We start from the raw sequence: 12,806 nt of genomic DNA on the forward strand, positions 1-12,806 counted from the left end.
GGGCGACGGTGGGCGGCGTCGAGGGCGAGGGCGACGGTGGGCGGCGTCGAGGGCGAGGGCGACGGCGGGCGGCGTCGAGGGCGAGGGCGACAGCGGCAGGCCTTCGGCGCGGTGTTGAATCGGAGAAGACGAGAAAGTGTTCGGGCCCTTGTATTTATAGCCCCCCCCTTTAGTCGCGGTTGGGGAGGCGACCCGCGACTAAAGGTAACCTAAAGGTATTTTTCAAAATACTTTTTCTTTTTCAAAATCTTAAAAATACAAATAATATATCAAAAAATTCAGAAAAATAAAACTAATTCAATTCAATATGTTAAAAACACAAATATTATATCAAAAAATTCAGAAAAATAAAACTAATTCAATTCAAAATTCTAAAAATACAAATAATATATCAAAAAATTAAGAAAAATAAAACTAATTCAATTCAAAATGTTAAAAATACAAATAATATATCAAAAAATTCAGAAAAATAAAACTAATTCAATTCAAAATCTTAAAAATACATATAATATATCAAAAAATTAAGAAAAATAAAACCAATTCAATTCAATATGTTAAAAATACAAATAATATATCAAAAAATTCAGAAAAATAGAACTAATTCAATTCAATATGTTAAAAACACAAATATTATATCAAAAAATTCAGAAAAATAAAACTAATTCAATTCAAAATTCTAAAAGTACAAATAATATATCAAAAAATTAAGAAAAATAAAACTAATTCAATTCAAAATAATATACCAGAGGCCGGCCGTCGGCTATGGTGGTACGGCCGGACTCTGCAGAGCGTCATGGACTACATCACGGCCGGCGATATCCCCCGCCTGCGCTACCCTCAGTTCGAGCCACGAGCGCCGCCCGACGACAGCGACGACAGCAGTGACGACGACGGCGGCAACTTAGAAGGCGACGACTACCAGTACAACGGCGGCGGCTATGAAGACTACGAGTATGCATATTATACGCCTAGGCAGGAGTATGACTAAATCACTCCAAATTTCATGTATCATCAGTGGTATCTCGAATCATTCGAAAATGGACACCAAACACATCACGGGTAATATAATTCACATGATCCATTCAACAAAGTTTGGTACAATAAATTATTACACATCATTTCTTCCCTTGTGTCCCTGCTTGCTTACGATTGTGCCGTATCCATGGAGCATCCTCATCATTTAACTTAATGCTTGGGTCGGTGTTTACTTTGAAGGGCGGAATTTCAGCAAACATATTATAATCTTCTGACATGTCTGTCTTGTCCTCCACTCCCACGATGTTTCTTTTCCCTGAAAGAACAATGTGGCGCTTTGGATCATCGCATGATGTACTGATCGTTTTATTATCTTTCCGTTTCCTCGGTTTGCTACTCATGTCCTTCACATAGAAAACCTGAGCGACATCTTTCGCTAGGACGAATGGTTCGTCAAGGTAACCAAGATTGTTGAAATCCACCATTGTCATTCCGTATTGCTGGTCCACCTTTACCCCACCTCCTGTTAGCTTGAACTATTTGCACCGGAACAAAGGGACCTTAAAGGAGGGTCCATAGTCAAGTTCCCATATCTCCTCTATGTAACCATAATATGTGACCTTTTGCCCATTCTCGGTTGCTGCATCAAAGCGGACACCACTGTTTTGGTTGGTGCTCTTTTTATCTTGGGTGATCGTGTAAAATGTATTCCCATTTATCTCGTACCCTTGGAAAGTCGTTATAGTCGAAGATGGTGTCTTGGCCAACATGTACAGCTGATCTACAACATCATTGTCATTCATTAAATGTTTTCTCAACCAACTGCCGAAAGTCTCCATGTGGGCCTTCCTAATCCAGGATTCAGGCTTCCCCGGGTTGTCCGAGCGTAAAATATTCTTGTGTTTCTCAAAGTACGGAGCCACCAAGCTGGAATTGGTCAGTACAGTGTGGTGTGCTTCAGTCAGAGAATGGCCGTCCATACATATCGTTGATTTCCTTCCGATCGTGCCTTTTCCACTTAGTCTCCCCTCGTGCCGCGATCGAGGAAGACCAATCGGCTTAAGGTCAGGAACAAAGTCAACACAAAACTCAATTACCTCCTCATTTCCATAGCCCTTGGCGATGCTTTCTTCTGGCCTAGCACGGTTACGAACATATTTCTTTAATACTCCCATGAACCTCTCGAAGGGGAACATACTGTGTAGAAATACAGGACCGAGAATGAAAATCTCTTCGACTAGGTGAACCAAGAGGTGCGTCATAATATTGAAGAAGGATGGCGGGAACACCAACTCGAAACTGACAAGACATTGGATCACATCGTTCTGTAACCGTGGTAGATCTTCTGGATTGATTACCTTCTGAGAGATTGCATTGAGGAATGCACATAGCTTCACAATGGCTACTCGAACATTTTCCGGCAGGAGCCCCCTCAAAGCAATCGGAAGCAATTGCGTCATAATCACGTGGCAGTCGTGAGACTTCAGATTTTGGAAATTTTTCTCCGCCATGTTTATTATTCCCTTTATATTGGACGAGAATCCAGACGGGACCTTCATACTGCTCAGGCATTCAAAAAAGATGACCTTCTCTTCTTTGGTCAGAGCGTAGCTGGAACGACCTTGAAACCATTCCGGATGCCGGTCATCAGGGTCTTTCAAACGTTGCTGGTCCTGCCGTGCTTCCTTTGTATCATTTGTCTTCCCATACACGCCCAAGAAGCTTAGGAGGTTCACGCAAATATTCTTCGTAACGTGCATCACGTCGATTGCAGAGCGGACTTCTAGGACTTTCCAATATTCTAGCTCCCAGAATATAGATTTCTTCTTCCACATGGCTGCGTGCCCGCCAGCTCCCTTCGGAACTGATTGTCCGCCAGGACCCTTTCCAAAGATGACTTTCAAATCCTTGACCATATCAAATACCTCAGCACCAGTGCGTTCCGCAGGCTTCGGCCGGTGATCTGCCTTGCCGTTGTAATGCTTGCCTTTCTTTCTTACTGGATGAATTTTTGGAAGAAATCGACGATGCCCAAGGTACACGTTCTTCTTACAATTTGGCAAATGTACACTTTCAGTCTCATGTAAGCAGTGCGTGCATGCATTGTATCCCTTATTTGACAGTCCCGAAAGGTTACTAAGAGCAGGCCAATCGTTGATGGTTACGAAAAGCAACGCTCGTAGGTTAAATTCCTCTTTTTTGTGCTCATCCCACACACGGACACCAGGTCTGCCCCACAGCTATAAAAGTTCATCAACTAATGGCCTTAGGTACACATCGATGTCGTTGCCGGGTTGCTTCGGACCTTGGATGAGCACTGGCATCATAATGAACTTCCGCTTCATGCACAACCAAGGAGGAAGGTTGTAGATGCATAGAGTCACGGGCCAGGTGCTATGGCTGGAGCTCTGCTCGCCAAAAGGATTCATGCCATCTGTACTTAGACCAAATCTTATGTTCCTTGCGTCAGCTGCAAAATCTTTGAACTCTCTGTCGATCTTTCTCCATTGCGTTCCATCTGCGGTGTGTCTCAACTCCCCGTCCGACTTACGGTCCTCTTTGTGCCATCGCAACAACTTGGCATGCTCTTTGTTCCTGAACAGACGTTTCAACCGTGGTATTATAGGAGCATACCACATCACCTTGGCAGGAACCCTCTTCCTGGGTTTCTCGCCCTCAACATCGTCACCAGGGTCATCGCCTCTGATCTTATAACGCAATGCAGTGCATACCGGGCATTCATTCAAATTCTCGTATTCACCGCGGTAGAGGATGCAGTCGTTGATGCATGCATGTATCTTCAGAACCTCTAAACCTAGAGGGCAGACAACCTTCTTTGCTTCGTACGTACTGGCGGGCAACTCGTTATTCTTTGGAAACATATTCTTCAACATTTTCAGCAAGTTTTCAAATGCCGAGTCAGCTACACCTGCCTGTGCCTTCCATTTCAGCAAATCCAGTGTGCAGCCCAGCTTTTTCAGACCATCATCGCATCCGGGGTACAACGACTTTCTGTGATCCTCTAACATGCGATCCAAATTCTCCCTCTCCTTTTCAGTTTCGCAGCGTCTCCGTGCATCAGCAATGGTCCGACCAAGATCATCAACGGTCTCATCACGTGCCTCTTCTTCACCTTCACCTTCCCCTTCACCTTCAGCATCCTCCATGAAAGTATCACCGAAATGAGCAAGATAGCTTTCATCGATGAAATCATCCCCTTCTTCATCTTCTTCCATTATAACCCCTCTTTCTCCATGCTTGGTCCAACAATTATAGCTTGGCATGAAACCGTGCCGAAGCAGGTGCAGGTGAACTTCTCTTGAGGAAGAGTAACCCTTCTGATTCTTACAGTCAACACATGGACAAATAACAAAACCCTTCTGCTTGTTCGCATTAGCCACTACGAGGAAATCTTTCAAACCCGTAGTGAACTCGCGGGATAGTCGGTTACCGTACATCCATTGCCGATTCATCTGCATTATTATAATATAAAATATATAATTAACCATCATGCATTTGTTAAACTAACTAGCTATAAACAATAGAAATTAAACAATGAACAACACACATGCATATTTTATCAATGACACACATGCATGAAAGGTTCAAGTTGCTAACCGCGATCGAGGAGGAAAAAATAAATGAGGAACCTCAAGTGTGGCTCCAACACTTCATATCATGTTTGTTTCACCCTCTTGGGGCATTTCATCAAACACCTTGTGTGCATAAAAGGAACCAAAAGCAAACCTACACCCCCTTGTGAAGCTTGTGAAGAGAAGTGGCACCAAATGGCTAAGTGAGCGTGCTGAACTGGTATATATAGGGGAGGAGCTTTAGTCGCGGTTGGCCTGGCCAACCGCGACTAAAGGCCTTTGGGCACCTTTAGTCGCGGTTGGCCTGGCCAACCGCGACTAAATCCCCTCACGTGCACCAGCTAGCCACCGAGCGCCCTGGGCCCAGGCCTTTGGTCGCGGTTCGTCTGCCGAACCGCGACTAAAGAGTTCATTAGTCGTGGTTCCTATAGTTTCGCGACTAATGGGGCTGGACGGAAGCCTCTTTTTCTACCAGTGAATATAACTAAATGAATCAAACAAATAATTAAGGTCATCGCCAAGGTCAAAACGTCTTTCTCCCTCATACATCCGGATGCGTTAGGACATCAAACGGGCGCCTTGCAGGCTCTCCAAAATTCAACTATTTGGACAATCCGAACTCCTTCAAATTGAGCCCATATGTGGGGGAGAAATGTGCTTGTCTGGATTATCTGGCATGTTATCTCTCGCACACGATCCCAACACAAAAATCCCACCCCAAGACACACCCTTTCCATTTTCCAGGAGCCCTCGGCTTTAAAATTGAATGAGACCCACCTCACCTTACTTCCCCACAGATCGCCAAGGAGGAGTCCCTCGCCAATCGCCCCGCTCTCCGCCCTAATACAACCCCACCCTTGTTCTTGCTGATCTGCCACCGCCACCAAGTGAGACGTGTGCACCACCCCTGATGTCCTAAGCCAAGAAGGCAGATTCAATGTCTCTTGAGTCATTGCCACATTGTTACATACAGTTGAATATCATGCATTACCACAAACAAAAATATGATGACAGAGGGAGTATTATTCTCCTGAATCTGATACACCACCAAGCCTAACAAAGCAATAGAGTGCACCAAACTCAAAGCTGTTTGTATAAGCAGATTGTCAGATAATTTTGAGGGGTTCGCAGAGGAGCAAATTAAAGCAACATATGCATGTCATAGAAACACACTATCAAATAAACACCATTGTATTCTGAAAGAAAATGCCATGGTAGTTACTACTCTTCCAAACTTATTTCTTGATGGAAATACATATATATATTGGTGAATACACATCATCTTTATTTTAATCCATATACATTTATTAGCCCTGCGAACATGAACTTTAGTTTTGCAGGAGAGAACCTGAGGATGCTATTTTTTGTTAGTACACATGCCATTGCAAACCTAGCTAGATCCCTTCTCTCCAATTAATGCCATCTGAATTAATCCACGGACCCATTTCCATCGTGTGTCATTAGGAGGTCCCTTGAACAAGCACAAGCAGAATACATAACATTTGCATTGCATCCGTTTTCCAGAACGACCATGAGTATAATAGAAGGATAAAATGTGTCCAAAGTCCAATCTCTGGACAAATTAGACAACTAAGATGCCTCTATTCTAATTGAGCCTCGGGATAGGAAGTGTAGACACATACGATGCCTCTATTCTGATGGAGCCTCCAAAAGCAAAGCAACTAAAGCATGGCATATAAAAAAATAAACATAGTGATATAGTTTCAGTGCAATATAACACACCAAAGCATTACATATAACCCAATAAAAATTGAAATTGAAGCTTGCTGCACCCCCATTGCCCCCACCCATATCCAACCCGGCAAGACGTGGTTCATATTCGATAGGTTCGGAGGACAAAATTATCCATAGCACTATAGTACATTACATGCCAACGGTGCATTTTTTTATACTAAACACATCAGGGTTTAGTACGTTTTACAAAAAAAAAGTGTTAGAGTACGTAAGGGGCCTAATGGGCCCATTAGTCTTAGGGTTAATTAAAGATAAGGGTCGCTTGCTTAGGAGTCAAGTAAGCCTTGCTTGTGAGTCAAGTAAACCTCTCTATATAAAGAGAGGAGATGTATCAATCTAAGCAAGCAAGAATTAAGAAGGAAATCCCTTCCCTCTTGCCTGGCCGTGGGCAAAAAGGCCCCCGGCCGGCCCTCTCGCGCCCTCCTTCTAGCAGCGCCATAATAATTTGGTATCAGGTAGTTCAGTTCCGATCATGTCTTCGCCGCAGCCCACCCCGTCGCTTCCGCTGCCGACCGTCACCACCGCGCCACTGGCCATCTACACCGCGCCGCTGGTCGCATCCTCCGGCGCCGCCACCGCCCAGATGCCGGCGCCCTCCACTGCACCACCGACCGCCACCTACACCCCGGAGATCACCAGGGTCCTCAACGACCTCGTCACAGCCGTCCAGGGGATCCGGCCGTACCTGGCCAGCCCCTACGGGCCGCCGCCGCCCCTGCCATGGTACTCGCCGCATCCAGGGGCCTCCGCGGCGTTTGCTGGGACGTTGCAGCCCCAGCTGCAGCTGCCGCCGTTGCTCGCCGCCACCCCACAGTGTCCGCAGTGGCCGACGCCGGCTCCCACCGCGCCTCCAGCGCCCATCGCCGTCCCCGCACCGTTGTGGCTGCCGTGGCAGCCGCCGCACCAGGCGGCCTTCGCCGCGCTCGCCGGGCCACTGCAGCTGCCATCCATCGCCACCACCGCCCATCCCTGGCTGTAGTGGCAGCCGCAGCAGCCGCTGCAGCTGTAGCAGCCACCGCCGGTCAGCTCCGGTCCCGCATCGACCGCACCGGCGGGAGTCCCGCTTCACCAAGTCCAGTCCCTGCCGTCACCGTCGCCGTCACCGTTTCCTTTTTGGATCGCTACCCGCCATGTGTCGGCGGCGGTGAGGCTGCAGGCTGCTGTGCGCGGCCTCCCAGCGCGTCGGCGTGTGCGGGAGATGCGTGGTCTGCAGTTGCCGCTCCTCCAAGTTGCCCTTCGCTGCGCAAAGGACGTCGATCTCATCCGCTGCGTCGGGGATCTTGGGCATGCGGTTTCCCCCACAGGCGGCGGGCATGCTGGTTTCCCTGCGGGCAGCGACCTCAAATTTTGCGACATCGACGGTTGGGGGGCGCACCCCTCCTTGTCATTCTTCATCACAAGCCCTCCACTCTTTCCTGTGCGGTGCAAACCAACATCCGTCCGGCAGGGAAAAGGCATGGCGTCACCGACAGCAGCGCACCGAATAGCACCACTGCATTCCGCCACCGGCCGCCGCGAGGGCGCCTCTTCTGGTCACTCTTGCGACCACTTCCAGGTGGTCATACACATGCACTCCTTTTGTCCAGGTGGTGTCCATGGGATCCAAGTGGCTGTACACGTGCACGTCCGATGTGCGGATGGTGTCCACTTTCTGTTAAGGGGTCCAAAATAAAGCGTCCCAGTCCATTTCGGGTTGAGAATAATAAAACAAGCCGAGATGTAAAAGGCTTGTTGTGTTAGGCTTGTGTTGCGTCGAGTCATGGTTATAAGTTGGTTAGGCTGCAGCTCGAGGACAAGCTGCATGTCGAGGTGGGGTGTAGTGTTAGAGTACGTAATGGGCCTAATGGGCCCATTAGTCTTAGGGTTAATTAGAGATAAGGGTCGCTTGCTTAGGAGTCAAGTAAGTCTTGCTTGGGAGTCAAGTAAACATCTCTATATGAAGAGAGAAGATGTATCAATCTAAGCAAGCAAGAATTAAGAAGGAAATCCCTTCCCTCTTGCCTGGCCGTGGGCAAAAAGGCCCCCGGCCGGCCCTCTCGCGCCCTCCTTCTAGCAGCTCCATAACAAAAAGCTACAAAGATTGTTCACTATATAACCTAGAACCCGCCACCAATCACTTGAATCCAGGTTTGTGGGCAGAGCTCCGTACCCACATATTTTCTGAGCAGCACAAAAGTCAGGTGAGAATTCAGATCATAAGAAACTGATAAGCTATTGAATATAAGTAGAAGTTTAAATGTTGTTGTTAGGTTTTTTTCACTACAAAGACACAAAATATTCATACAATGGATAAAAACCAATTGGCCAAAAGCAAAACAAAAAGCATAGGCACATAGGAACCTAATCCAACAATTCCTTAGGTATCAATCAAGATATATTAAGCCCAATATGCCTCACTTCTGAGTGAAGTCAAGATCTATTAGGGATCAGTCGAAGCAGCTTCAACACTGCAACTTCCATAGAATGCAGGACCTTGGTCCAAGTTGATCACAATATTTTAGCCTATACCAAGCTTCTGGCGCATGCTCCTATGTTTTAGTTCACACAAGAAAAATTTATCCAGTAGACTGAAACAAAAAATTAAAATAGACGTCGAAGACATATTTCAGCAATCGGCACTCCACCGTAATAATAATAGCATGTACTTGCTAGCAAAATATGAACAACTCTTATTAATTTGCATTCTTATAATTCCCCTATTCAAGATTTAAATAAATAAATATGGTGGAAAACAATATTGCATGACAGGAAATAACTACAGTTCTAATCCTAGAGAGGCAGAACCCAAATTTGCTCGGTCAAATCTACAGTTAAGTGTCTGACTATTTTTTATTGAACTAAATCAACTACAAAGAGGAAGAATCAGAAGCTTTTAGTGGTAGAAACCATCCAAGGGATACATCGTCGACTACACATCTATCACACGCATGTGCTAGCTATTTTACCTAACCGGAGGCTACGAAACGGAGGAGGACAGTAATAAACCCATAGTGATACAGAACAGTACATACCAAAAAGAAGGATCAGTCCAAGCTTTTAGTTCAATAGTAAACCCGTAGCAATTTTTCATGCATGTCAAACTGTGCCAAAAACCTTTCTGTATCACTATGGGTTTTTCTAATGGAAACTCAAGTAAATCTCTCTTCGAAGCCAAACTTTTGCTCTGCAACATCAACATTAGAATATCCTTTCATACCGAATGTGCTTTTGTGAGCTCGAGCACCTGTGTGCTCGTTATCTCTGCCACAAGTTCGTCTCGAGATGCACAGCCCAAGAAGTATAGGCCCAGGTATGAACTCTGTATTTGATTTATTATAGTGTCCTATGGTCCACGTCTGACAAGCATCAATCCTTACCCCGTTAGACATGAAGAGCGCGGCTCGGGATGGAGGTAGACGATATGAGCCGTCTTGCAGAAGATTCTGGGCTAACGGCGTGACGGAGTATATCTATGGTGCTCGGTCGTTGACTCGTTGTAGCCACCAACCTTCCCAACACAGCTCGTCTTATCCACACCCTACTAAATCCAATCCAAATCCGAACAGATCCGCTGTGGCAATCAGTCTTCCATCTTTAGTCTTTCATGTCTACCTCATTGTCGGTCACCGTACGGAAGGAGATACAGCCGCTCATCCCATGCAGCGACTCGGCGAGCGGGTAATCACCTGGATCAGCGAATGCAGGGAATCATTTCTACAAGTGCAATAGAGAGATGTAAGTTGCAGATTAAACTGCATGGTTAATCCAGTCAGATCCGTTTTTAATTATTGTGTGTGCTAATCCTTTTGATTCTGCAGGGTGGACTTTGTAGATTCATGAGATCGAACGAGGAGTACCAGGCCGAGCTCAATCGCCATTTTTAAGCATGAAGAGCCACTTGCGAAAGGATGTGCCAGCTTTCTATGAAAAAATGCTTGCATGCACCTCAAGGGAGCTCACCAAGTAAGTCAAATTTTAAATTAGCATGGGATTCCAACAGTATATAGTAGCTGAACATCACTGAGAATGATTCGTGATTTGCGAATCGCAGGAAGTGGTTCAAGCACCTGTTACCATACCTGACAGTTTCCGGTTGGAATATTATAACTGATTATTGAAATGTCCATGTGCAGAACCAGTTGTATTACCTCCGACATTCAATCGCGTATGAGGTGATTTTGTGAATAAAGCTGAGCTGCCGGATTTCATGATTGAGGTGCTCTTGTTCCGGTCTGTCTGAAGCTTACACGTATTTCAGTTTGGAAACGCAAGCACGAATGTAAATTTGGAAAACATATTCGTTAAAGTTTGCTAAGTATGTCATGGGTGTTTTGAGCCAGTGATTACAGTTTAGCTTGCACCCCATACATTTGGTGTGTAAGACTAAGTGATCACTCTGTTATTTATTTATGTGTAATCCCATGTAATGACACTACGTGCCTTATGTGAGCTGCTTGATGATAAAATGGAACTACTCGATGCTTGTACTGGTTTATATAATGTGTGGTCGACTTCTTGTTGTGTGGTATTCAGTTATGTTTGGGTGTTCTGTACATGTAAATTCAGTTAAAGTTTGCTCCTGCATGTGGTTGTCGCTAAAGGGCCAGAGCATGTAGAAAGCATCAGTCTGTAAGACTATCTCTGGCTGATCCAAGATGGTGCCATTGAACACTTGGGGTTGCGAGTTGAAGTTAAATTTGGTGTCCCATTCATGAGCCGGTGGGTGTTTTAAGCAAGGGAAAGGGTAATGTGTTTGTGGGATGAGGTTGGAAAATTAATAAATTTGAATATCTGTTGCAGATGTAGTCTATGGATTGTGCAGACTGGCCAAATCATCGGATAGTTGTCGGTAAGTGTGAATGTGTTGGATCTTGGACATGAATGAGCGACTGTATAGATCAGACATAAAAAAGCTTGTGGATGCAAAAAGTGTTGACCACCGAGCTGAAGTAAGATACCAAAACATGTGCATGGCACGACGCAAGGAGAGAGTATACCAAGGGCAGCAGATTGCTTAACAACAAAGGATATGGTTTGAAACCATGGTCTTTGATAGTACAAATGCTCGGCACAAAATTCAAATGTAGCATTAGGGGTACATAAGCTTGCGTTGGGAACACTTATGTTCATGAGATGCTAAGGATATAAATCATCTAGTGGGACATCCCCCATCATGAGATGCTAAGGATATAAATCACCTAGTGGGACATCCTGGGTAATTTAGTACGGCGGCGTTTCAGCTGGTGTCAAATGCGGAGTCTGATGGGGCAAGAACATGCCGAAGTGCCTCACGGGCGAGGGGGCAGAAATTGCCCTGTAGCTTCATGCATTCGTGCAGGGCTTTGCTTATTGATTTTCATATGTTGTGCTGTGTAATGATGCCGGCGTATACCAGTGAGAACATAATTTAAGCGAGGGTAACATAATTTACGAGTCAAACATGGGAACATATTGGATGGTTTCATACCTTTGTAATGGGGAGCTTGAGCTTGTCCCCGTAGTGAGCACCAATGTCTGCAGCGGGGTAATGAATCAAAATCAGCACGCGATCAAAAACTGATAGTTATTTGCATACTTTGCAATGTTAATTTTCCCTCACCGAGAAAATCGGGTTGAAGTTGGTGCCTCCATGTTAGGTAGGGCGATTCTTCATCGGCTTCCTGGTCAGCCTGGCAACACCGATGGATAATGACAGACATCAGCTCATGGTCAATCATCGTGTCACCCCCAAGCTGTTCCTTCAGCACTGAAAGATAATAAGCGTTCCTACTCCCTCGAGGGGAGCCGCGGTTCTGTTTATATTGATTGATGCGGCCGAAGCCAAGCTTGGAGTACAAGGAATATTACAAGGAGTTTGAGTAGGAGAAGGAAAGGAGTTTGAGATGCTACGGAAACATATTCTCTAACACCCTCCCTTAATCTTAACTACCCTAGATTAAGATTACTCTTGAACTCCTCAAATGGTCTTGATGGCAATGCCTTTGTAAAACCGTCTGCTACTTGATCCTTGGAGGGAATAAACCGTATCTCGAGTTTCTTGGCTGCAACCCTTTCTCGCACAAAGTGAAAATCAATTTCGATGTGCTTTGTCCTTGCATGAAACACAGGATTTGCGGACAAATATGTTGCTCCCAAGTTATCACACCATAAACACGAGATACGATTCTTCTTGATTCCCAATTCCTCAAGAAGTGATTCAACCCAAACGATTTCTGCAGTTGCATTTGCCAAGGACTTATATTCAGCTTCTGTGCTTGACCGTGACACGGTGGCTTGCTTTCTGGCACTCCAAGAAATAAGGTTAGACCCAAAAAATACTGCAAAGCCTCCAGTTGATCTTCTGTCATCACTGCATCCTGCCCAGTCAGCATCAGAGAATGCACTCACAAGAGAGGAATTAGACTGTTTGAAATGAAGTCCTATTCCCATAGTATGCTTTACATATCTTACAATTCTCTTGACAGCTGACCAATGTGCAGAAGTAGGTGCATGCAGATATTGACA

General features: G+C 45.5%; 1 protein-coding gene and 1 long non-coding RNA gene across 3 annotated transcripts in view; both read right to left on the reverse strand.

Moving 5' to 3' along the window:
* The window catches only part of LOC119320575 (indole-2-monooxygenase-like), a 21,881-nt gene extending 14,697 nt beyond the window's left edge, over positions 1 to 7,184 (reverse strand). Inside the window, exon 1 of the mRNA XM_037594624.1 lies at positions 7,055 to 7,184. Within this exon, the coding sequence (XP_037450521.1) occupies positions 7,055 to 7,184 (130 nt within the window). The remainder of the gene's footprint in view (positions 1 to 7,054) is intronic.
* Positions 7,185 to 9,344: 2,160 nt separating this feature from the next.
* On the reverse strand, positions 9,345 to 12,040 carry LOC119325845. Of its 2 annotated transcripts, none has more exons than XR_005157723.1 (3): positions 11,902 to 12,040; positions 11,770 to 11,816; positions 9,345 to 9,988 (listed from the first exon to the last, which is right to left on the reverse strand). It is a non-coding gene; the product is annotated as an uncharacterized LOC119325845 (long non-coding RNA). The 2 variants fall into 2 exon arrangements; XR_005157724.1 differs by lacking the exon at positions 9,345 to 9,988 and adding an exon at positions 11,333 to 11,670.
* Positions 12,041 to 12,806: the final 766 nt, after the last annotated feature.

This window comes from Triticum dicoccoides, chromosome 6B (assembly GCF_002162155.2).
Source record: "Triticum dicoccoides isolate Atlit2015 ecotype Zavitan chromosome 6B, WEW_v2.0, whole genome shotgun sequence".
Classification (NCBI taxonomy): Eukaryota; Viridiplantae; Streptophyta; class Magnoliopsida; order Poales; family Poaceae; genus Triticum; species Triticum dicoccoides.